The sequence below is a fragment of the Oryzias melastigma genome, linkage group LG5 (genome assembly GCF_002922805.2).
Source record: "Oryzias melastigma strain HK-1 linkage group LG5, ASM292280v2, whole genome shotgun sequence".
Lineage (NCBI taxonomy): Eukaryota > Metazoa > Chordata > Actinopteri > Beloniformes > Adrianichthyidae > Oryzias > Oryzias melastigma.
Genome location: NC_050516.1, coordinates 30263645 through 30288620, shown reverse-complemented (window position 1 = coordinate 30288620; position 24976 = coordinate 30263645). Strand labels below are relative to the sequence as shown.

Sequence of the window (24976 nt, the reverse complement as noted above, 5' to 3'; positions counted from 1 at the left end):
CCCCGACTCCGAGCCGGCGTGCGGATACTTGGAAGTCACAGCTGGAGTCAAAATTTAATAAGTGATCCTTTGGGTGAATCTGCGAGGCTGCTGGAGAAGAAGTGGCTCAAGGACAATGGAATCTGAGATGGGCTTCTGAGAGTGCATGATGATGGGACTTCATTGTTAAAATGTCATAGGGTAGGATGGGGAGTGTAATGGTATGTGTTGTCATGACTGTCTGGCTTTATGGTCTTTCCCTAGAGAGTGGATGGACGTGCTTAGCCCTCCTATTATGCCTCCTAGCCCGCAGAGAAGGTCAGGCAACACATGGAACAATCTGAAAAGTCTAGTCAGAGGTAAGCTAACCTTCATTTTAGCCCCTTTAACCCTGGACAGCATTTTATGTCCTTATAAGTCAGGAAGATGGCAAACAATCTAATGCTTTAATGCTAATCAGACAAAAGCCTGCAGCTAATGGATGCAGTCATCGGTGTCATGGCTCGCAGAAATGTTACCTTTTCATCAAAGACTGTGCACAGCATGGTGGGACAGAAAGTGTATCTAATTAGAGGTAGAAAAACCCACGAGAGTGGAGCTCTCTGTCCTCCACATAACACAGTAGGTCAGGAGAGACAGACTCATTACAGATCTGAACCCCTCAGACACATCGACAAGGTTAATTGATGAAACCTTTCCAGTTTACTACATCACTTTTAAACCTCTCGCACAACGTGTCATATAATTGGTTTTCATTCATGTTGCCCACTTTCTGATAAGATAAAGTGCTCCGTCCCATTCTTTCCTTAACCTTCTTTATGCATTTAACCGCCTGTCAAGTTAATAACTAAATTCCTGTGTTTGAAAGTAGCAGGGATTACAGGGAATCTAGTTACAGTTGTATAACATCGTACTTGGTGGTGGCGTCTTTGCTCTTGATTGATGAGGGAAAAAATGGCTGCGGCAGAAAACTTTTAAATCCACCTGAGTCTGAAGGTCATTCCACCGTGCTCGCTTTTAATTCTATTTAATAAAACGCTTGACAGAGTAGACCTTTATTCATATCTGGCATGCCTATGATCAAATGTATTATATTCAGTTTTAGATAAATACATCTTCACTGCAATTATTTTTTACACATTCTTCTTTGCATGTCGAGAATCTAAATGTTTCAGATGATTTTTTGTTGATGTCTTTAATGCAGAAGAAGTGAAAGAAGAGAAGGACGAGGAGGAATATCTGAACCTGTTGTATGATCCTTGTCTGAACTGCTACTTTGATCCAGAAACTGGAAAGTACTATGAACTCGCCTGAAAGGATTTTCAGGTTTTGTTTTTTTTTTTTTTTGCCTTTTTATATTAATCAATTTACTGGTAGCTTTGTGTTATTGTATGAAATGTTTGACTGGAATGTAATAAAATACACACACTTCACTGGCTCATTAACATGTTAGCTTTTTTATTTATGTATTTGATTTTATGTTATAAATTAAATGAAGAAATGTAAATGTTTTTATCTGTACTGGCTTAATCACAATTTGCTTGTCGATGTTATGCTTTTTGTTTGGGTTTTTCCTCTCACACGATTCAATACGCATCTCAGTACATTTAGGATTCAACTTACTTTACAAAATACTCAAAATCTAGATGTTTCTTATTCATATGGCATTTAAAGCTTTAAATAATAATTCATTGCATTAGACAGAGAAATGTATTCAGGTATTGACTTGGAAGAGGAAAGCTTTTGATTAGACGTCTTTTTGTTTGCATTACATGAACATAAAAAGACAAAAAATCACAAAGAGAAACTGCAGTTTGCCAGAAATCAATGATTAACTTCTTGATTGATTTTATACCTTTTAAACAACATAATCTTGTTCATATCTGTGGTTTTTAAACGATACTGCAGTTGCTCCATCAATTTTTACATCCCTACTTTTTGTAGTTGTAGACTAAAATAATTTTGAGTTCCACTCGTTTTAAATAGTTAAAACCTGGATTTGTTTCTGCAACCAGAGGTACTAGCAGTTACATTTCTCCTATTTCTTTTTCTCCAATATATACATCATCTCTTAAGGTGCATTCACACCGAACGCGATCCGCGCGACAAATTCACGTGGTTCGCCCCTCTTTCGCCACACAACGATTTTGCTGCTCGCCATCTGCCTGAGCTTGATGCCACGGCCGCGTGTGGGAGGGGCTACTAGCGCTGTCTGTGAACTTCTCACTAAGACTGTATGAAGACACAGATGATGTTGAGGAATCAGGTTTATTTATTGTGAAAAGTTCTACAAAAACATCGATAATCATGTCTCCATGTTTGGTTTTATGTGATTATAAAAAAGAAAATTGGACAATTAGAGGGCTGTACGACAGCTGCGTCTCTGAACTTGAAGGCTGACTGTCTCGTATTAACCTGAGGGGGAAAAAAATTAAGTTACGAGACTTTTTTCCTTTTTTTTTCAATGTCTCGAAGAGGCCCGAGCCGGCAGCCTCCACACCCCGTGGTGGCTCTCTCGAGCGAGTGAGTCCCCCAGTCCCGGAGCGAAAGCCTTCGATCTGTCCCAATTTTATCCCGTCTTTGCCCCAAAGTAACCGGATGAGCTCTGCAACCCTGCAGCCCCAACGGGTTAAGAAAAATTATGGAAGTTCAGGACAAAAATCGCATCAGATTAGTATTGTACTTGCTGATCAAGTCACTTCAGACTTCAGATCGCTTCAGTTCGCTCAATTTTCAAAAGACGCTCAATTTCTGCGTTAATATGAAATTGACTTTTGATGATAATCAATGAGTATTACATATCAGTTACATGATGCACGATTGATGTCACTGTTTACTAAAATCATTAAATCGTGTTTTATGGGATTAATCAATAATTAACAACCACTTCACTTTGCTATTGGGCATTAAAAAAAAAGAAGATTACTTGCATTTGATCTGATCAGAACCAGATAACATTACTATGTAGAACTGTATAATTAGGTGACTAAGTAGTGGTGGGGTTATATAAGTTTTTTTTACTTTAGTAAATTCAGAAAATTAATTAACCGATTGTGACATAAGTGTGTTTTGTTTTTGTTTGTTTGTTTTCTATTTTCAAATCAATGAATGTCATTATTTCTGTAATAAGTTTGAAATAATTGTGTTTGTCCTGTATTTTTCACAATCTATGCTTGAAATAAACCAATCAATATGCGTCTGTACCATTGACTTACCATTGAAACTGGCCGCGTTTGGTGTTAATGCACCTTTAAAGTAAAAGTGATAAATATTTTACTTTTTATTTATTGGAAAGATAAAGCAAAGTATAATGAAAACATAAAGAATTGAAAGTATTTTTAATACATTCAGATCAGTCTTCCTAAGAGAAATCTAATTTAAAGACCCACTCTAAAGAAAATTGTGTTTTCGAAGTTTGTTCTTGTGGTGTTTTTCTCATGATTAAGATCATATATAAAGAAAATAAAGCTTAACAATCCATTTCTCAGTATTTCATTATTCGATTTGGTTTGAATCAGTGATAGATGAAAAAAGGTCTTTGGAAAAAGCTTGTCGGTGTGTCGTAGAAGCTACTATGGCAAGTCACAAGCATCAATCTGCAACAAAACATCACAATTAAAAGACAATTTTAAAATACACCAAAAGATGATTAGAGTGAGACTTTAAAACACTGCAAACTAATTCTGAGCTTTTTTTCCCTTGTACCTAAAAGAGCAGCCAGGTTACAGTGTTCTCTTTCATTATGCATTGTTTTTAAGTAGCAGTCACAACTTGCCATGAGAAACCTTGGACATCAAGATCAATAATGTAGAATATTAATGTCCCCATGCTGCCAAAAATAAAAAAATAATAAAGCAGTTGTGGAAATTGTGCTGCAGGATGAGTCTGAAAAAGAGATTGAATGTTACATAAGCAGCTGTCATAAATTAACCACTACTCATGCATTTTTAACAGAATCTCAATGTTTTATGTCATAATGCATGACTGACTGGGGTATGTCAAGGGATCACCAGTGGAATGGGCTTCTTTGATTTGCCCCCCAAAGTTAAGTAAACTTGGGATTCTGGGCAACAAACCTTCAAACACTTAATCGGATGAAGCCGTGCAGCAGCTTTTCATGGAGTGAAACTGAAAGGAATACATTGAAAGGCTTCAGAATCGTCGGTTCATTGGGGTCGTGAAGATTATACCGTCCATGCAGAGTAATAAAATGATTGTAAACCAGACTGAGGTACATTGCTTTACACTTACAGTCCCATTCACACACTGGCCCCAACCCATAACCACCAGGGGCAACATGGGGCTCAGTGTCCAACCCAAGGAAACTGAATGGAACCAAACCTGCGACCTTCTGATCAGAGGTCGGCCGCTCTACCTCTGCACCACTGCTTGTAATAAATGTAGTTTTCTCTATAAAGAGTGTTTGCCTGTTAAGTATTTTTAAACAACATTAGTAGTACTAATAGTTTAGGGATTGGTTGTTTTTCTGTTGTGGCTCTTGGGCAAACATGCTTTTACTTTAGGGTAAATTGATCTGGAATGTAGCCACCGGAAAAGGACCGCGGCCCAACTCCTTGATGTGTGGGTAATAACTCACATTGGTAAACATTTGCAACGCCATGTGAATTAAGTTTCACTTTATTTGCCATAACAGCAAAGAGGAAACAAAACAGGATGAAAAATAGAGAGCAGCTGCTCTGTACGGAACCACGTTCCATGTTCCTTGAGAGCTCTGAATATTTCAATAAGGACAGATATTCCAAATGCAAGTAAAGATTTTTTTGTGATACAGTCAAATGTGCTTGATATAAATCCATGATCTTCAGTGGTTATTCTCTGGGCTGATGATGAACTAGGACCATAAATGAATGAATCCCAGTCTAGTTATTGATGGTGTTGGAGGCCAGACCACGCCAAAGAATCGCTCCAGGTGGAGGAGGGCTGCTGAAGCGTCTAGAATACAAAGAGAGAATCATTCATGATTTAAAGGGAGAGTAGGATTGTAATTGGCTGAGAAGAAGGTTATTTGCCCATTGGGTCAAATTTATTGAGTGTGTAAAAGAACTGGACTGAGTGAGCGTGACGTGATCCACAGTAAAGATGAGTCAACAAAATGAAGTCAATTGAGTTGCCATTTTTTTTTACCATAGAGATGCCGCCATGTTGGAGCCAGACTATATCAGAAAACAGCGATTGGTTCTAAATTTGTCAATCAAACATTTTAAACAAAACAAAAAAAAAGGATTAGCCCTAATGGTTATTCTGACAAATAGAACGACTATTAGCTGTTTATGTCAATAGAAGTCTATGGGATTTTGGCTTCTTGGAGCCAGAAGGTACTTCCTGTTTGGAACATGAGGGGGGAGGAGTCTCTAAGTTCAGTTCTCACCACTGAGTGACCCCTCCCTCCTCACATACCAATCAGGAAGTACCCACTGGCTCCAAGAAACCAAAATTCTCCAGACTTGTTTTGAGAAATAAGCCAACATGGTGGCCTCTGTATTGTGGTGACTGAATTAACATGATTTCATTGGGGCCAAAAGTAAGCCATTTTCTACGGGTGACACCACATCCACTCAGTCCAGTTCTCATATACAGTCAAAGGGCAAAGTGAAGGCCTAAATGAGAATGGTCTTCGGAGTGATGAAAGTACCTGTAATCACAAAACAACACGGCGCAGCAATCTAAATTCTGGCGGCATTTGTAATCGGGAGGCGGAAGTCACAGTTTTAGACACCGTCCACTACATTCATGATCCTGCCAACAGTAAAAAAACAAAACAAAACAGGCAACGGCATGAAATCTTGAAGATTTAGCAGATACCTCGCCATGATTGCATGGTGACAATTTTATTTATGACTGTAACATAAGTGATTCGGATCTTCCTTATGGAAATTTCACTAAATCTTTACCTTAGCAAAAAATATTCTATTTAAGTGTACTTGAAGTATACTTAGTTTACTAGTAAAGCAGAGTATACATGAAGTTTACTTTATTCTGTAAACCTAGAATGTTTCCTACAGGATCTATAATAGAATTTGTATACTAATTCCTAAGTGTACTGTATCTAATGAGTAAAATCCAAGTTAAATACTTGTTGCTGAGGGTTACTACAGGACAAAGGATAGCAAAATCCAGGAGCTGTATTAGTTGGCGAGAAAGCAGCATTTATCCATTCAGGTCATTCATGAAACCCCTGACCTGGGGACAAATTAAAATATAACCACATTTTTAAGAGATCATAAATTATTGATTTCAAAGGCACATTTTGACTTAAAACTGCTTTTATTCAAACGGTTACTTTCTTCTCGATAGGAAATGACACAGGCGCCCCCAGAAGGAAATAAAACCGTGTACAAGAGTGGAAAAAATAACCTCCACTAAGAGTGACAAATGTGCTAGAAGTTTGAATCCTTTCATATTAAATTGTATATAATTATGGTGGTCATTTCTGAACAATGTAACAGTTGATGATCAATAAAGATTTTTTTTTTTTTTGGAAAAAAAAAAGCAGGTGCACGAGACCAGGAACCAGGAAGTAAACAACTCGGATTCTCGCCCTAAAAGAACCCGACAGAGAGCGCCTTCAGTTCGGCGGATGATTGAATTATTCTCAGTCGTCGAGGTTCTAATGGGCCGTCAAGAGCAGAACCGGTTCTGGTGACAGAAAGTCAATCGAGCCCTGAAGTTGATAAGAATGTCAACTCAACAGGTATAATCTGCATGTGAAACCCGGTTGTTAACTCTTCTTAAAAGGTGTTTTATAAAGTCGTCCTACTTCCGCTGAAATGCGAGCATTTGTCCCGGTTCGGATCACAGAGGAAGTCCGGGATAAATGGAGGAACGGTACAGGAAGAAGAAGCGGGTCGTAATGGCGCAGTGAATCGACTTGATCGTGCAGAACAGCCGCTGCGCCGTCTTCTTCCCGCGCATCGCTCAAGTTTGACTGATCCGAGTCATTCGGGTTGACAAATCCAATTCCGTTTCAGGGCCGTAATGTTCACAACTAGCTGCTGGAGAATAATGCAGCGTGAAGGCAAATGTATGGAGCCCTGGGCGTGACATTAAAAAACTTTATATAAAAAAAAAAAAAAAAAAACATTCTCTCAAATTAATAATTCCGGGCCAAAAATTAGCTTCATATTTTGCCAAAAAATACTAATTTGTGACCTATAAATACTATTTTGTCTCCAAGAACTATGAATTTGTGCCCACAAAATGCTAAAATGTTAATTAGTGCCCACAAATTACAAATGTTCGCACAAAAATGCTAATAAAATACCTTTTTATGGCCACAAAACACAAATTTGTTCTCACAAAATTCTAATTTGTTTCTACAAAATAGGCCCACCATTGTGTTTCCACAAAATGCTAATTTGTATCCAAAAAATACTCATTTGTGGATTCAAAATGCTAACTTCTGCTATGTGTGTGTCCAAAAAGCTAACATGTGCCTTAATAATGTTAATTTGTGCCCACAAAACGCTAAAATGTGTCCATAAAATGCTAATTTGTGCCCACAAAATACTAATGTGTGCACTCAAGATGTGAATAAAATGCTAATTTGTTTTAGCAAAGTAATGTGTGCACTCAAGATGCTAATTTGTTGCCACAAAATTCTAGTAAAATACTAATTTGTGCCCAGAAAACGCTAATAAAATGCTAATTAGTGCCCACATAATAATACCAATATGTGCACTCAATATGCTAAATTATTCCAACAAAATACCAGTGTGTTAGCACAAAGTGATATGTGCCTACAAAATGCTAATTTGTGATCATGAATTACCAATTTGTTCGCACAAAACGGTCATTTGTTTCCAGAAAACACTAATGTTATCCAAAATGCTAACGTGTACACATTTAATACTAATTTGAACCCAAAAAATGCCTATTAAATGCAAATTTGTGCCCACAAAATGCTAATAAAATGGTATTATGTGGCTGCTAAATGCTAAATTTTGGCCAAAAAATGCAAATTTGTGTACACAAAATACTAGTTTTTGCCTATAAAATACTAACTTTTATCCACAAAATACAAATGTGTGCCCACCAAAATACTAATGTTTACACTCAAAATGCTAATTTGTTCCAACAAAATACTAATACGTTTGCACAAAATACTAATTTGTGCCTACAAAAATACAAATTTGTACCTGTGAAATGCTAATACAATGCTATTATGTGGTTGCTAAATGCTAACTTGTACCCACAAAATACTAATGTACCCACAAAATGCTAATTTTTGTGCACAAAAATATTACTTTGTGACTTTTTCTTCTTTTTTTTCCGACTGTCATGTCCAGGGCTCCGTAGAAATGTGGTGATACCAACAGCAGCCTCTTAATGTGAAATCCGGCTGCTTGTTAATAACGAGTAAGTCCTAACTGTGTTTTATTGAGTAACTATTGATTAGCTGATAAGGAAAAATGAGGAGCTAATCGGAATCAACTTAATAACTGATGAACTGCTAAAAAATAGGCCCCCTGTGATTTGTTAAGTAGATAATAAGCAGTTCCTGGAGAGCGGAGCAGGAAGTGCTATTTGTAATCATTACTTCTTGACTATCTGCAAAACTTTTCTAATTAGATTAGAGGATCCTGATTAACTGAGCAGCACTTAACTAAGTATGACTCATTCATGACTAATTACTTGGACATTATAGCTGCTGTTGTGCATGCCTCAGTACCAAGTAGGCTTTCATTACTCCTCCGGTTACTAAGTCATGTATTTTGTCCACTCAAGGAAACTTCATGAGCTCTGCTGCTGTTAATTTGTTTCTTCGCACTTGCTGACGTTCTGAGTTATCACTTGTACTTCATCAGCGCTTAATAACCCTCCCGATGATTGGTTACCATTTCGGCGTCACTGACAAAAATCATACCCTGTAATCTATCAGGATCAGGTAGTGGGGAGAACTTTGGAGATGCATTACATCTGTGAGACCCGAGCCCAGACAAGGCTGGAAAAGGAGGAAACATCAGTCATACTCTTGAATATTTACATTTCTGGATATAAATGATGGGAATTAGTTTAAGAAAGATGGAAAATGTGTTCCTTTTTTTCTTATTCTATAGTGGATTTTTGTAGAACTTTTTTGACATTAGGAACTAATAGGGTGGGTGATACATCAATTTTATTGATTAATTAGAATTTGCTGTTTAAGAAGATTTATTTTTAGGAAAATCTGGATTTTTTTTTGCACCAAGCTCTCTTGGACTTCCATTGTTTGGAAGATCGCCCATCTCTAGCAGCTAGTAAAGAAGAGCTTGTTCCAAAAAAGAACCGTTTCTTCAGTTCAGTAGAACTGGTTTAGTTTTGCAAAATCTATTTGGAGCTTGTTGCTACCAAAAGTAGGAGTTCAACAACTTAGTTTCTATGGCTGAAATCGAGGAACTCTGTCTAGTAGATTAAGTGTACCTCCCTACGAGAAGCTTAAGCTAACCAAATCTCTCAAAACACCTGCCTCACTGTTTTACAACCATTTTGAGAGCTTTTAGCTAGCTGTCTTTGAATTCACATCAACTGCTTTTAAATATATTCTGTCATTTGTAATCAGATCTACTGTGATTTGGTGTTTTTAACATGTTCTTATAGCGTTTTCTCATGATGGAGGACATAGAAAAAGAAAAGATTAAAATAGCAATTTTGAGTATTACGAATCAGAATCAGATGAAAAAATGCTGTTTGAAAATACATGTAGATGTGACGTAGGTGCTGCAGTCTGCTCCATTCAGATGCATCCACTTGAAGACAAATAGATCCATGAACGTCTTTGTTTTCATCGTCTGACCTGGAATCTGGATCCAATCTGTCCGACTGGATAGCTTCGATTGTGCTCGCCATTTTTGTTGCACCAGTAATGCATTTTTATATACTTATGTTTTCTATAATCTAAGATCAAATTTATTATTAAAATATAACTTCTATGGGTTTTTCTTCTTCATGCACTGTTTAATTCACTTTTCTCATTTGTTTTCTTACATTTAGAACTAAATTAACCCTAAAATTTGGACATTTTTCAGGTTGAGTCAAAGCATAAGTCCAGTTGCTATGACTCAACTTCAAGATTTCGCCATCTGGACAAATGAGAACTTTCTCCCACCTAAAATGTTAACAGTTATAACAAATATCTTCTTTGCTTTTTTTGCTACATTATTTTTTCTAAAGTTACCAACCACTAATGTTCTGCTGTCGTAGAATTAGTGAGAAATTAACCCAAACTTGAGCAAGATTCTGTCATTCTTGTGTTCATTCAGGTAGGAAATACATCTGCACAATGAACCGAAAGTTTATCGCAACAGACGGCGTAAACTGTGATAAATGTTTACCTTAAATATTTATGCTAAAACAATCTCATGGCAACTTGAAGTATTTAATGAAAAAAATTTAAAAAATCCCTCTATGCATCTGACCAATCGAATGGAACCCTTTTATGTCAGTTATACCCCTCCTTTGTAAAAGAGAAGCATAATTGAAATTATTTTCAATCTAATTTAGATAATACTGTGAAATTAAAATAATATATCAGTTGTTTTTGCTTTTGAAATTGTTCAATATTCTGCCAAATCTTGAGTTTTCTTCATATTGTTTAGAAAAACGGCAGTCATTGCTAAAGAGTGTCAGCTGCCTATCAAGTATTAATGTGTCCTTTGTGACTTTGCAAATGCTGTAGGGAGAAAAAAAAATCTTTGTATGATTTTTAATGAGGCAAAACTCTTGGAATAGAATGACTCAACTGTGACAAAAAGCATCAATCAGATCACAAAAAGCAGGAGGCTTTGTCTAAACCTCCATAAAATTGGCCCATTTTTCCCGCCGTTCATTGAGCTCATCGCGGTTGTTGTTTCTCGTGTGAGATGGCGCCGCACACGATAGGCTGTGTGTCTGCTGGATTACTGCCGTCTGCCGATCGCAATGCTGCTTCCAAATCAGCGCTTCAAACAGAACCGCCTCTTTCAAGATACCCAACTCTTTGGATCCCCACTATCCCAGATTGTCCGGAAAAGTTTTGCGCTTACTTGGGAATTCCGGGTAGAACACCGGTGAGATTTATAACCTGCTGCTGTCGAGCTGTCATATCTGCTGCAAGTATTTCCTTTTATCTATGCCACACATCATGAAGTGAGCTGTTGGGTTTATGGGCTCTTTAACTACCCCACTGTTATATCTTATTGGATTCATTTGTCTTTTTAGGCCGGGTTAAGGCTTCACCCTGGCATTATTGCATCAGTGATCTTTGTGGTGGTGGCGGCCGTGGCTGCTGCCGCATTGATCATACGAAAATACTGTTTCCCAGTCAAGTAAGCAAGCTTGATTACTTGATTACTGAGCCGTAACCAGATTATTTTAAGCCGTTAATGCAGGGAAGAGTCATCAGCTTGACCCGTCACGTAACTCTATTCCAGTGAGACGGCGTACAGATACTCTCTGCTGAGAGGAATGGAGGAGCAGCAGTCAGCGGTGACAGAGGAAGATGGCGACAGGGGGCTCTTCACAGGGGGAGAGGAGTCAGACGAGGTCAGTGTATTATGGCTTCCTGTACTCTACCTTTCACTCTCCTCTGTCTCCCTGCACAAGTCAACGCAGCGGTAACCCCCTCATTACATGCAACTCCCTCTTTTCTCCTGACAGGATCTGTTGGAATAAATCTCGGACTGGGATGCTGCTGGAGTGTCTGAAGTGGAGTTTAATATTGATGAATTCTGTGGCATAAGCCTCCAACTTACTCATTTTATTTTATTTTGTTTAGTTATTTATTTCAGCACATGAAAAGTATTGCTATGCTCTAAAAAAACAACAACAAGAGACGTTAGATTTGCTACAATCAAGGGCAAACGCAGAACAAATTTGTCACATTTAGAGGTGAAACCAGCAAAACAAGTTTTTTTTCTTTATTTTTATTTAACCCAGGTCAATAGATGTTTAATAAGATCTATTGATTTCTTCCCTGAGGACAGGTTTACAGCACGCCTGCACCTACAGTGCCTTCTGTTCCATCAATTCAAATTTCAGCCAGACTTACTTCGTATTTGTCAAACAATCACATTTACTGGTTTTGTTCTTGAATCTGATAAGTTGAGCTTCTACATACCTGAGGAGAACACACAAAAATGTATTGATTAGCTTTTGTCAATGCCCGGGTTTAACTGTTGTGGAACCAGCAGGCAAGAATACAACCTTTAGAAAACGAAACAGCTGTAAAGCTATGTTCATAGCGCCCTCGACAACGTTCAAGAGGCTACTTCCAAATGAAAAGTCTGTAAACGTGTTTCAGGCTTTCACGTTCAAACTCTCCCGTTCACGTGTCACTACCAATGACTGTATATCAATGGACTCCTCAACCCCTCTCCTCTCATGTTCCAAATACCTGCGAGTTGCAAGACGGCCAAAGTCCCATAGACTTCCATTGAGAAATAGTTATTTCTCATTTGTCAGAATAACCGTTCTTGCTAATCCTAATTGTTTTTATAGATAGATAGATATAGCACTCTCTTACAATATGGCGGTAGACGCATCATGAAGGGACAGCGAAGGTTCTGGCCTGATTTTGCAAGGGCCTGAGGTAAGGCATTTCCTGTGGGGGACCTCAACACGTTCTTTGTCCAGGTCTGTGGTTGCTACACAAGTTTCTACAATCGTTTCGTGTTGGGAAAAGGGAAGAATTCGTTTTGGGTCTGAGTCTTTAATTTATCGCAATAGAGTTGAGAAAGATTGGCACCGCTTTGACATTTCACACCAAGCCTCTTCCAACTGTGAGTACGTGAACTAGTATTGTGCAGTGACAGTCCAGTGTGAATACTATATGCTGAAGAAGCGTGTTCAAAAACCCACATTTGGTATGTCTTAAATGCGCCACATATGCCTATTGTGTGTGTATCCGATTTTCCTCCATGTTTGTTTTGGACAACACTTCTTCTGGCACTGTCAGAAGAAAGTACAGCGCCCTCTAGTGGTTGTTAGCGGAAACAACCGCTAAAGGAATGGTTGCTAGTGGAAAAATAACGAAGATATGAGCCCATTTATGTTTAAAAAAAAATCACAAATAAGTCATTCATGAGTAGAAGTCACACCCCTGGCTAACTGTGAAAAAAACAGTGACTTATACTCCAGAAAATACAGTTCGTTTCTACGGCTATTTTGGGGCTCTACATACAAAAACGCGTTTTGAAAGGTAAACCAGGTCGAACTTTGACCAATCAGGGACTCAGATTTGGTAGTGACATGTGAACGAGATCCCCTTTAATTAGCAAAAGTGTCAACCATTAGAAAATTGATAATGGTGGAGAAATGAGTAATTTTGCAAGATTTGCACCACGTTGACATTTTTGCACCGAGTCTCTTTCAACTGTAGGTGGCGGACTTGCACAAGTAAACAGTAGAAAAAGACGGAGAAGAAGCCCCTCTAAAGGCAAACACCATGATTCATTATTTACATGATTTAAGCTCGCAAATGTGTTTAATATAAATTGAATTATCATTGAAATGTTTTTGGCCTTCCTCAATTTAAAATAGGATTTTTCTACAGAAAAAGTGTTGATATTGCTCACATATATGCCTTTATTTTGCACAAAAGTCGCCTCTTCAACTAAAGACTACCTCGACTGTATCACAGCCGGAATGCTGGATGTCTGGACTGCTCACCTCTTTACTGCTGTGGAGAATTCAGTGGATAAACATGTTTTAACCTCAGTTTTTGTGCTGTAGTCCTCCTCTACTCTTCGGTGGGAAATGAAGCTGGAAGCCACCAGACTCCATTGAAATGTGATGTTTTTTTTTTCTCCTTATAGATTTCTTGATGCTTTATCAGTCTTCAGATCTAAGCATTGCACTCAAACTGTGACTGGATATGGTGTTTCAGAGAGATTCTCTCTCACTTTCTATATATTTTTATATTTAAATGAAAGTAAAACAAAAGTTGGGGGGAAAATAAATGAACTTGTCCCATAATAATGCTGAAAGATGTTGTGCAGCATAAGTGAATAAATCAAAAAGCGAATGTTATATGGGAGTGTTTTTTACCCCGACAGTGTAATAAATGTCTTTAATTAGCCACACGGGCCTTTATAAATGTGCGTGTTTAGATGAATGCAGTGTTACTGAGAGCCCGGAGAAGTGGGCTGCAGACCGCGTGAGAAACATCCAGCAGAAGTGGAAGGAGTCGTCACAAAGAGATCAAGCGTTGCAGATATTTTAAACAATCTAATTGATCTGAAGCTAAGAATAGCCGCGGTAAGACTCCGACTCTCCACCAGTTGGCTGGTTTCCCTTTGAAATGATCTCCCCTTTCATGCTAACATTAACCCACTTAAGGTCAATTTGCTGTAGAGCTCCGACTGCACTGACTTTTAAAGGGCCACTGAGGCTGAGTGATGTTGCATGATGTTTTTGACTTTTTACCACATAAAAAAAAAAAAAAAACACTTGCTTGGAAGCTGCAAACAAACCCTAGTGGGAGTGGATGTAACAGGATGCTGAGACCAGCTCTGGATAAATGATTTATTAGTGATCAGGTCACTGAGTGTTTTCTTCTAGTGTGACAAGGAAAGACAGAAACAATTGTTTCCTCTGTATTATGTTAAAAAAATAACTTTGTGGATGCTATGAAGAGTATTTTGTCCATCCATCTATTTTTATGGATGGACGTAAAATAGGTGGGTAATTTTGGTGATTGTCCTTATTTTATTCATCATCCGACACTGAGAATTTCCTGTTTTTCATTCAAATAATCCCTTCCAAATGCACTTTGCATTTCCAATCTGTTGCTGACTTTATAATGTTTTTACCTTAGCAAAATCATAAATACCCACTTCTGAAAAATCAATGGTTTGTTTCCCAGTTTGTGGTGGTGCACACAGACCCTCTGCTGGTCACTTTAGGTATTACACGTGAAAACGGAGCTTCTGCTGCAACAATCCTGAATGTTTTGTCATGTTTGTGTGCTGATAATGAATGATTTATTTGCAAAACTTCAGCGCTGATGAGAGGAGTTGGGCTTGTTGAGGTCACACAAAACCTGAAATATTCATTAAAAAAGAAAGCGCCCTCAAAGCTCGCTCATTATTACTGTGTGGTTTTTTTTTCTGTGTCACTATTTTCTAAATTAATAAAACTTCAAACAAAACTGGCTTTAAGGGGAGAATTATTTTATCTTTCAAAGGGTGTTGAATGAAAATTAACTTTTTTCTGTGATTTTTCCCGAATTTTTAGCAAATTCAAAGTAAAATGTGGTAAAAAAGACTGTTGTAATGTGTTGTACTTTTTTTCAAATGTGACTCCTTCATGGGAATTTGTGACCCATAAACATCTGTAGTCGGTCATTTTGTTTATTTTTAGTTTGCAACACAACAGAATCATTGTAAGAATGCATACAGCATTCACATTATTGTGATTCTCTGCTCATATTCATGTTTTTAGGCACATAAAAACTCGATCACACTTTCAACGATTTCTGTAATATTGGTTTTCAAAAAGTACCGGTGGTTCAAGACATTACTGCTTATACTTTTGCTATTTATAATCTATAGTTTTTGAAATATTGAGCAAAAAATACCCCATAGGAAATTAGTTAGAAATTGCTCAATACCTTCAAAACTTTGTGCACTTTGAAACTTCTGCGTAGCTTCAGCTTCAGACACCATTCAAACTTAAAAAAGGTTAACAACTACTGGGTTTATAGGGTGATTTGGAGTTTAGCTAACATTTTAGCATTATGCTAGCTGTTTTTGGCTAATTTTGACATATTTCCAGTCTTAGTCAAATTTAGAGTTTAGCTAACATTGCAGTATAATGCTAGCTATTTTTGGCTAATTTACACGTTTCCATTTTGTTGTCTTATTTGGAGTTAAGCTAACATTTTAGCATTATTCTAGCTGTTTTATGGCAAATTTAGACATATTTCCAGTTTATTTTTGTTGCTAATTTTGAGTTTAGCTAACATTTTAGTGTAATGCTAGCTGTTTTTGTCTAATTTACACATATTTCCATTTTGTTGGCTTATTTGGAGTGTAGCTAATATTTTAGCATTATGCTTCCTATTTTTAAGCTAATTTAGACATATTTCCAGGGGTTTTGGGGGCTAATTTGGAGTTTAGCTAAAATGTTAGTGCACTGCTAGCTTTTTTGGCTAATTTAGACATATATCCATTTTGTTGTCCTATTTGGAGTTAAACTAACATTTTAGCATTATGCTACCTTTATTTTAGCTAATTTAGACATATTTCCAGTGTTTTGGCTAATTTGGAGTTAAGCTAACATTTTAGCATTATTCTACCTTTATTTTAGCTAATTTAGACATATTTCCAGTGTTTTGGTTAATTTGGAGTTAAGGTAATATTTTAGCATTATGCTAGCTCTTTTTGGCTAATTCAGATATATTTCCAGTTTTTTGTCAAATTTGGAGTTTAGCTAACATTTTAGTGTAATGCCAGCTGTTTTTCCATTTTGTTGTCTTATTTTGAGTGTAGCTAATATTTTAGCATTATGCTACCTTTATTTTAGCTAATTTAGACATATTTCCAGTTTTTGGGGGGGTAAGTTGGAGTTTAGCTAAAATTTTAGTGCACTGCCAGCTGTTTTTGGCTAATTTAGACATATTTCAATTTTGTTGTCTTGTTTGGAGTGTAGCTAACATTTTAGCAAATATGCTACCTTTATTTCAGCTCATTTTGACATATTTCCAGTTTTCTTGGCTAATTTGGAGTTAAGATAACATTTTAGCATTCTTCTAGCTGTTTTGGGCTAATTTAGACATATTTCCATTTTTTTTTTCTTTTTTTTTTTGCTAATTTGGAGTATAGCTAACATTTTAGCAGTATGCTAGCTCTTTTTGGCTAATTTAGACATATTTCCAGTTTTTTGTCAAATTTGGAGTTTAGCTAACATTTTAGCATTATTCTAGCTGTTTATGGCTAACTTACACATATTTCCATTTTGTAGGCTTATTTGGAGTGTAGCTAACATTTTAGCATTATGTTAGCTCTTTTTTAATTTCGACATAATTCGATTTTTTTGCTCATTCACAGTTAAGCTTATATTTTAGCATTATGCTAGCTGTTTATGGCTAATTTATACATATCTCCAGTGTTTTTCCTAATTTGGCATTTATCTATTATTTTATTAAGCTTTCAGCATTTTCAGATAACTGTTTTGTGGCCACATTCAGTTTACAGCATTCACACTTGCATTATCGCAGGTAATGCTAAAAACCTAGCTACTATTAAAATTAATGTATCTATATTTAAACTCTGAAAAATGTTCACAAACTTTTTCCCTTCTTACCAATCACAGTGCAACAGCACACAGCATAAGTACATATGCCGTATTTAATCTGGGATTAAGCCAATCCTAGTTCCTTAACAAAGCAGCTCTTTTAAAATGTCATTACCACCACACAGTTTGGTGATGCTGCTATTGCTTTAAGTTCCTCTATACTGGTCTTAAAAACCTGCTGAGTTAGTTCACATAATGGAATGGCTGGAATAAGTACATATCTTTGCAGTTTTGTTCAGGTCTCGGCCTAAAATTCCCACGTCAGCAGGGTGGATTCTTGTTGACACGCGGTGTTGACCTCTGCTCTTAAAGGATTAGGACATTTTTCGCTACTGAAATGTGATTAATGACTTGTTCCTGTGCATGCAGCGTTACCTGCCAATAATACTTCCTTCTAGTGCCTTGGGATCATGTAGAACCATATTTATGCTGTCCTCGTTCTAATGAATCGAGTTTTTGTATTTCTTCTGCCAGGTTTCTAGGTTTAATTTCACGTCTGATACGATGTTTTTTTTTTTTGTCTTATCAGGAAATGTGTTTTTTCATGGTTGAAGCATAATCCTTTGATTGTTTTCTTCCGTAGTTCCTAGCATTTTTTTCTTTTTTCTTATTATTCTTGCTGTTTGTGTGAGCTGCTTTATGCAGATATGGGTTTTGCTCAAATTTACATACAAATAGAAAACTCTGACAAGCGGCACTATGATTCTTTAACCCCTTGTTTTGCTTTCATTTTGAAAACTAAAACTTTTGACCTCGTATCCATTGTGCCTAATTTTTCTCCAGACACACTCATGTTCAACGGCTGCACATTATCCACTTCCTGGAAATCTCGTTGCTCAAGTGCAGTCGGTGTGTCTTACTCAGGCAGATTTTTTTTAAAATTATTTGTCACAACAGAAACTTGATCTTCGAGTTCAGAGAGGGGTGTGTGTCTTTCCTTTTCTGCTACATCCTGGTTTTTATTTTGCCCTGAACACCTGACCTCTTTTTTTGCATATCCAAATACCATTTGTAGTGGTTGCTATAAGCATGGGAGATGTTATCAGTCACTGATGGTCTGGAAATGTGCTTTTGCCTGGGATTTTGGAGCATCTGAAGTACACCTGAAAGGATTCTCGTTCAGAAAACTTTGGAATCTGAAATGATGAAATGTCAAGGTAAGGTTTTACCTTTTGTCCAGATATGTAGGTTTGGTTTTATAATCGCTGATCATCTTCTTTCTGTTCTTTTGGCAGCTGTTCTGCATCTCACAGCAGTGATCCTTGTACTTCTTGTAGCATGGGAATTTGTCAAGACCTCATTTGAAGTCCAGACTTTCCAATGGACAAAAGTTACAAATATTCTGAGTGAGATACATTTACACAAAAGTCCTAAATTGTTTTTTTTCTTTTCAAGCCGTCACCTTTAATTAATTTATTTATTACAGATACCGAGGGAGAAATCAGAGCAGGTAAGTCAAACAATCTAAAATTTCTTTCTTTTTTTTTTTCCTCTTAAAATGTAGAACTCTAAAAACGTTTCTGCTGATGTTTTAGAAATTAAATCTGCGCCGAAGTGCAGCCTCTCCAGAGACTGCCCTCCCGATCGGTTTGCTTTGAGTGTCAGGAGCGGCGCTGGGGACATTGTTGGGCCACGTATCTGTTTCAACGGTAAAACGTGAGAATCCGTTCAAGTTGGAATAAAGGATGTCCTAATGGTGAAGCATCTTCCTTTAGCGCTGCTTTCAGCTCTTCATTGGTGTCTCCACAGCATTATGAATAATGTATTGAACAATGTGGGAGAAGGACTGAACATTGTGGTGGTGGATGGTAAGAAAATACCCCCACGCTCCGATGAAGATTTTTGCATATTTCATTTCTTGTTAATAGCATCTGCTTCAAAATGAAACTGTGTATTTGTACTCTTTCTGTCTGCTATTTGTGGTATGAACAAACTAACAAATATGTTAATTTTCAATCACAGGTGAAAGAGGAGTCGTTGAAAAATATGGCTTTCTTAACATGGATATTGGAAGTATGAGTTTTGACACTTTTTTAAGCTTCAAACTTTATGTATTGTATTTAAGTAAACGTTTTTTTTTCACTTTGACAAAAGACAGAGACGATATCCTGGCATACTTGAAAGAAATCCAACCTGGGAGGATTGTGCTGGTGGCTTCATTCCAAGATGTTGCAACACTGTAAGCCCAAATTTCATCCTTTCAACGGCGTAAAAAACCATCACATGTCAGAAAAAGCTGACCCGATCTGCTTTGTTGTGCCAGACTGACAGACGAAATTAAGGAGATATTTGTTGGGATGGGAAGCTCTTTCATCACTTCCCTGAAACTCAAAGACAACTGGGTGTTTGTCGGGAGAGCGGGGACAAAAATCAAAAGCGTCTTTGAGAAGGTTAGTGAGTTTTTTTTGTTCGTCGCTGCTTTTGTTCTATTTGTGTCAGAAAAGACCATGGGATATAAAGCAAATAAGACTAATCAAAGAAATGTTTTCTCTCTTTTCACATGTCAGCAAGCTGTTAATGACGAGAAAACCAACGCTTTTGAAAAATGGCCAAACATGGTGGAGGTGGCCGGATGTTTCCCGAGGTCCCTAAACGCCACGCTATAACCCAGGAGTGAAAGGAAAATATGGGAGGGCCAAGCAAACAGACTGCATTCTTTGAACCATAGTAATAACATTAAATGCAAATGAAGTATTTCATGAAAATGGCATTTCTTCACATAGAACAGACATACATTTAAGTAATTCTGGGTTAATAAAATCCATCTGAATTGATCTAAGCTTCATAGATCAATAATCGCTCCTCAAAAGTTAAGATCGATCTAACGCATAGTTATGCTAAAATCTGCTAGCTTGATGCTAACGTATAATGGGATTAATGCTAACGCCAGGTCGACCTAAACACACATTACTGATTAATTAACATCTTTATTTACTCAAAGGCAACTCTTTTAAGGAAATATTTGTTTATTAAAGTAACCAATTGTGGTCTAAAACACATTTTTTTGCTAATTTTTTCTTCTTCTTCTGCAATAAAGTCTAACGCTACAGTGCGATCGCCACCTAGTGGCCAAACTGAAACGTCCTCCAGGAGAGACAGAACAATCATTGGAAGGAGAAAAGCGGCGCGATCTACTGGAATTACATCAGCAATTAAACATAAACACTGGATCTCTGGTGTTAATTGATTAGTTATAATTGTCTAATTTTACTGTAAATTGTGTTTTTGAAGAAATAAAATTTTAAAAAACGTCTGGAAGAAAAAAATTCACCCAGATTAAATCTGTATTTCTGTGAAATTGTATCATTCTCAATTAAATACTGACTGTAAACTTCCAAATTTAAATCATCCGAATTCAGCTATTTAAGAAACAGTACGAGTGAGTGTTGAGGGACGTTTTCATTTAATGACAAAAACCTGCGAGGCCGGTGGAAGTCTTGGGCCCGATCCGAATACTCCCCTTCTCCCTCTCCCTTAGCCCATTCCCTTCGTTTATCCCTCCGTGCTTGCTCCAAACGGAGGGTGATGAAAAAAAATAGTGTCTAATATTTCGGCCGTGACTTCCGTTCAATGACGTCATCGACATCGCCGGTACGCTAGCATTAGCGCGGCACTTCCAGCGGTTTAACATCCAAAACAACAGCGGTTTTATAACTTTAAGAAGGTCACACTGCAACATAAAGCCATTACTTACATTTAAATATAAACATCTCCGGTTCCGAGCGCACCAAAGGGAAGAAAAGAGCTTCTTCGCGCGATGCGGTTTACTCTCGCGATAGCGGACTTTGGACCCCTCTGTTCGGAGCGTGAAACTTAACAAAAAAATAATTCCGGACACGACTTTGACTTCAACTGCCACTCCTAATCAAGGGGGAGGGAGAAGGGGAGTATTCGGATCGGGCCTTGGACATCCCTGCCATAACGCATCCTGTGCTGAGGAAATTTAAACATCAACTGTCTGTGGAGACTGTGAAATGATGCCAACAGGAAGCCACTGAAATACTATCTGTGTTGGGAAATCTTTTCTGTTTGAAGAACGTCTTAAAAGAAGTTAGATTTCAATGTTTTATCACTATTATTTACAAAAACAATGAAATGATGCAATAAAAATAAAGAATAAAAAGGATTCCATTAATATTTGTATGAGTATTATTTATTTCCTATATTAACAAATATAATTTTTGACATGTAATTCTTTCCCAATGGGATAAGAAGCTCTAACGACAAAGAAAAAAATGTGAAAATATCAATGAAAATATATTTATTTGACATGCTGAGCTTACATTTTGAGAGACAATCCCCCAAATTCTAATTTAAAATTACAGTATTCATCCTAAATTGAGGATAAACTGCTGCATGGATCCATGCTGAGTTCCCAGGAGTCTCACATTATTCCTAAATGATAAAAATGTGAATTCACCTAAAACATACAGACAATCCAGCAGAGGCATTATAACCCTCATGGGGTTATCATGTTTTTCAAAGCATTTGAATTATCGCATTTTTTCCCGTTCATATGTCTGTGCCGTGATAATTCCCACATCCAGCCGGTTCTATGTGCCTTTGTTTCCTATACTTTTAAATCTCCTTTTCGAGAGATTTCTTTACCTTTTACTCATTCTCTTTCCCTAAAGGATGCGAATGCTCAAACCAAAAGGAGGTCTTTATCCAGCTGAAAAGACGCCCACTGAACAGTGAGCCTCGGAGACTCTTTATCCTGTCATGTCCTATTAATTCTTCTCCACACAATATTCTCTGTGTGAGACCGGCCGAACAGCAGGACTCCCACCTCATCAACTGGCAATGATGTTGTCATTAGAAGGCTTGCAGCACTTCATCTATTTGTTTACTAGAAGGAAATGTGTATAGATGGATCTTAGATTTTTTGCATCTTTCTCTTTATTGTTTTTCTTCATTAAAAAAATGTAAATGTTGTGAAAATTGAAACTAAAGATTCTTCTTCGACAAGTTCAACCGGCTCAAATGTGTGCTAACGTGTGAGTTCTTGTAAGAGTAGGAGCTCTAAAGATGGTGATGTATCCGTCAGTGTGGGAGGAGAGCGGCGCGTCTCTCTGCAGGTGTTAACGGGGCTTCGTCCTCTGCCCTGCTCTCATTCTGCACCCCGTCTGAGTTCCACCGAAATTCTTACGCATTTTCGCTAATGTGATGACACACTGCTCCTGCTGTCTTCCACCAGATGACCTGACAGCGTCATCATGCATATCAGCCTGTCTCACTGACATCTCTGCTTGGGAGAGAGGGAACATTTACATCAGTTTGACTAAAGACCAAAACTTTCCTAAGGAGAAACCTCTCCATCAACTTGAGATTTTTTAGAATCGTCCCCATACACTCACTACTTTATTAGGTACACCTAGTACTGGGCTGGACCTCCTTTTGCCTTCAGAACTGTCTTAATCCTTGTTATAATAGATTCAACAAGGTTCATATTGACACGATAGCATCACACAGTTGTTGGAGATTTGTCGGCTGAACATCCACGATGCCGATCTCCCGTTCCAGTAGATCCCAAAGGTGATCTATTGAGATCTTTAGAGGTCATTAGAGTCTCCATGTTCTAGAAACCAGTCTGAGATGATTCCAGCTTTAAGACATGGAGCCTTATCCTGCTGGAAGAAGCATCAGAAGACTGTACGCTGTAGTCATAAAGGGATGGACATGGTCAGCAATAATACTCAGGTAGACGGTGGTGTTGTAACCATGATCAATTGGTACTAAAGTACGATGGAGTATTAGGGCCAATTTATAAAGGAAATTTTAGTTTTAAAATTACGACTTTAAATCTCATACATTTACAAGAAAAAAGTCGTAACTGCTAAATTACGAGAATAAAGTCGTATATTTATGACTTTAAAAGTCATAGGCTAAAATTATGACTTTTAATCTTGTAAATTTAAGAGATTTAAAGTTGTAAATTAATGAGAAAAATCTTGTAAATTAATGAGAAAAGAACCAAGTTGTCTGTTTATCAGAGCCGTGCTGGAAGATGAAAGACGTGGAGTATCTTAGGAATATTTATTTCCAGATCTGTGTTAAAAACAAGGAAATTCTGAACCTTTCGGTGATTCAAAATCAAATTATTTCCAGGTTTGGTGTTGGTAGTGCGGAGTTTCAATTGTAAAATAAAGAGCTCAGAGATACATGTTCATCAGGACCGCCACTTTATTCTGCCTTTCATTTATTTCCCAGAAGCCCTTTTCAGGTGTGTTCAGTGTACTCAGTAACTGGACTCACTTAATCACAGAAAAAATATCTCTACAAAATCATTTTAAACTGTCAAATTTTGACAGTTTTTCAACCGAATCATTTAAAAAGATGAAAGAAATCAAACTTACAGTGGAGTTCCGCTCACATCCGTATGTCCCACCACCATTCAGAACCCTTCTGCTCTGGCTTCACGTTCAAAGCCTCGACCCGCGTCTGTAGACCGCGCGCTTCACTCTGTCAAAGCATGGGGATGCACATAGATGTGGCCCATTAAACTATTTAATCTGGCCCACCAAACTGGATTAAACTATATTGATAATCCTTATTTCTGTTTTATTTCCCTGAAATGTTGGCGTCTCTTTAGAGACAGTGCACTGTAAAAACATTAATTACAAAGTCATCAAAAAAATGTGTTCTTTTGTGTTTTCAGGCGGACAGTCCTTTCTCCGATTGTCCTTGAACGCAGCATTTCTTTAAATCTACATTTTTCCCTGAGGGACATCAACCCTAGGGACTAAATTGAGAAGTAAATCCACAAATTTGAAGCAAACTATTTTGTTTTAAAGTTTGTTTATTAACTTTTTGATTAAATGAAACCATGTTTTTGCCAGATTCTAAGTTATTCTTTCTGTTATTAAGTGAATTACTAAAACACACACTACGCATCCGCTCCTGGTTTGACCCTTCAGTCAAATTTTAGAACCCTTTTCTTGATCACAAGTCTAAAATTTGGCTCTCCCCTGGTGTAAACAGATGGACAATGGGAAGGGGGGGCGGGCTTCTACAACTCAGAGGTGAATTTCTAATTAACTCCGGTCGCTCTGCAGTAACTATGTCCTAGAAAATAACAATTTTTAAAAAAAAAATGTCATGATCATTTTTGAAAGACCGCAATGAACGCTTTGACAACAGAACAAAATATGATCAGAGTGGAACTTCATCTTTTGAAGTGTCTTCTCTGCTTTATTTATATCTAGCTTTGTACTTCACACTCTGGCTAAAATCTTTTATAACAGGTCTGCCAAACCCTGGTTCTTAAAATCTACCACCCAGCCTGTTTGCTGCCCCTCCCTTCACTCTTTGTTTGTACATAATTGAAAACATAATTGCAAGAAATACTGAGAAAAAAGGCAGGGCAATAGATCAAAAGGGACCAGGGTTGGGCAACCACAATTTAAACCGCCTATTAAATTAAAAACAAAAAAAATGTTTTTATTTGCATTCTTCTTAGTAAAGTATTCTTTTTAGATTTGGTATATAGTCCTTTAAAACTTGATTCAAAGTCATTTTATTATAAGTTGACTAAAAACACTTTTTTCTCCACATCAGCTGAACATTGTTTGAAGCAATAGAAGCAGCTGCCCTGTTTCCTCTGTGTCTGAATCCCTCAGAGGACGAACTCCAGCCTCAACAATGAATTCTGCTCAGGCTGCATGGAAGGATCGGCTGGGTGGGAATCAGTCTCGTCTGATGCTTTCATTAATGAGGTAAAAGCTCA

General features: G+C 37.4%; 2 protein-coding genes and 1 long non-coding RNA gene across 15 annotated transcripts in view; 2 read left to right on the top strand and 1 right to left on the bottom strand.

The window, feature by feature from the left end:
- cfap20dc (CFAP20 domain containing) overlaps positions 1 to 1693 on the top strand; it is a 51025-nt gene extending 49332 nt beyond the window's left edge. For 8 of the 10 annotated variants that reach the window (XM_024269657.2, XM_024269660.2, XM_024269656.2 and 5 more), the window contains 2 exons: positions 244 to 338; positions 1184 to 1424. In XM_024269657.2, coding sequence (XP_024125425.1) covers positions 244 to 338; positions 1184 to 1293 — 205 coding nt within the window. In that variant the 3' untranslated portion in view covers positions 1294 to 1424. Of the gene's footprint in view, positions 1 to 243; positions 339 to 1183 lie in introns of all 10 variants that reach the window. The other 2 variants (XR_002918979.2, XR_002918977.2) reach the window with 2 other exon arrangements.
- Positions 1694 to 4601: 2908 nt separating this feature from the next.
- LOC118598807 lies at positions 4602 to 20999 on the bottom strand. 2 transcript variants are annotated; one of them, XR_004947976.1, is made up of 2 exons: positions 20945 to 20999; positions 4602 to 4932 (listed from the first exon to the last, which is right to left on the bottom strand). It is a non-coding gene; the product is annotated as an uncharacterized LOC118598807 (long non-coding RNA). The 2 variants fall into 2 exon arrangements; XR_004947975.1 differs by lacking the exon at positions 20945 to 20999 and adding an exon at positions 5633 to 6313.
- Positions 16502 to 19944, top strand: si:dkeyp-67f1.2 (uncharacterized protein LOC556106 homolog). 3 transcript variants are annotated; one of them, XM_036212125.1, is made up of 9 exons: positions 16502 to 18174; positions 18266 to 18596; positions 18677 to 18700; positions 18786 to 18906; positions 19000 to 19058; positions 19213 to 19263; positions 19345 to 19429; positions 19514 to 19640; positions 19758 to 19944. In XM_036212125.1, the coding sequence occupies exons 2-9, from the start codon at positions 18392 to 18394 to the stop codon at positions 19854 to 19856; spliced, it is 771 nt and encodes a 256-aa protein (XP_036068018.1). In that variant the 5' UTR covers positions 16502 to 18174; positions 18266 to 18391; the 3' UTR covers positions 19857 to 19944. The 3 variants fall into 3 exon arrangements, with proteins under 3 accessions (XP_036068018.1, XP_024125437.1, XP_036068017.1); XM_024269669.2 differs by having other exon boundaries at positions 16502 to 18407; positions 18486 to 18596; XM_036212124.1 differs by having other exon boundaries at positions 16502 to 18596.
- Positions 21000 to 24976: the final 3977 nt, after the last annotated feature.

Bases quoted from the DNA above. Each gene is read 5' to 3' on its own strand.
- si:dkeyp-67f1.2 (XM_036212125.1), top strand. From the start codon at position 18,392: ATGATGAAATGTCAAGGTAAGGTTTTACCTTTTGTCCAGATATGTAGG. The intron at 18,907-18,999 runs GTGAGAATCCGT...GTGTCTCCACAG, and splicing joins ATCTGTTTCAACGGTAAAAC to CATTATGAATAATGTATTGA. The intron at 19,264-19,344 runs GTATGAGTTTTG...CTTTGACAAAAG, and splicing joins TCTTAACATGGATATTGGAA to ACAGAGACGATATCCTGGCA.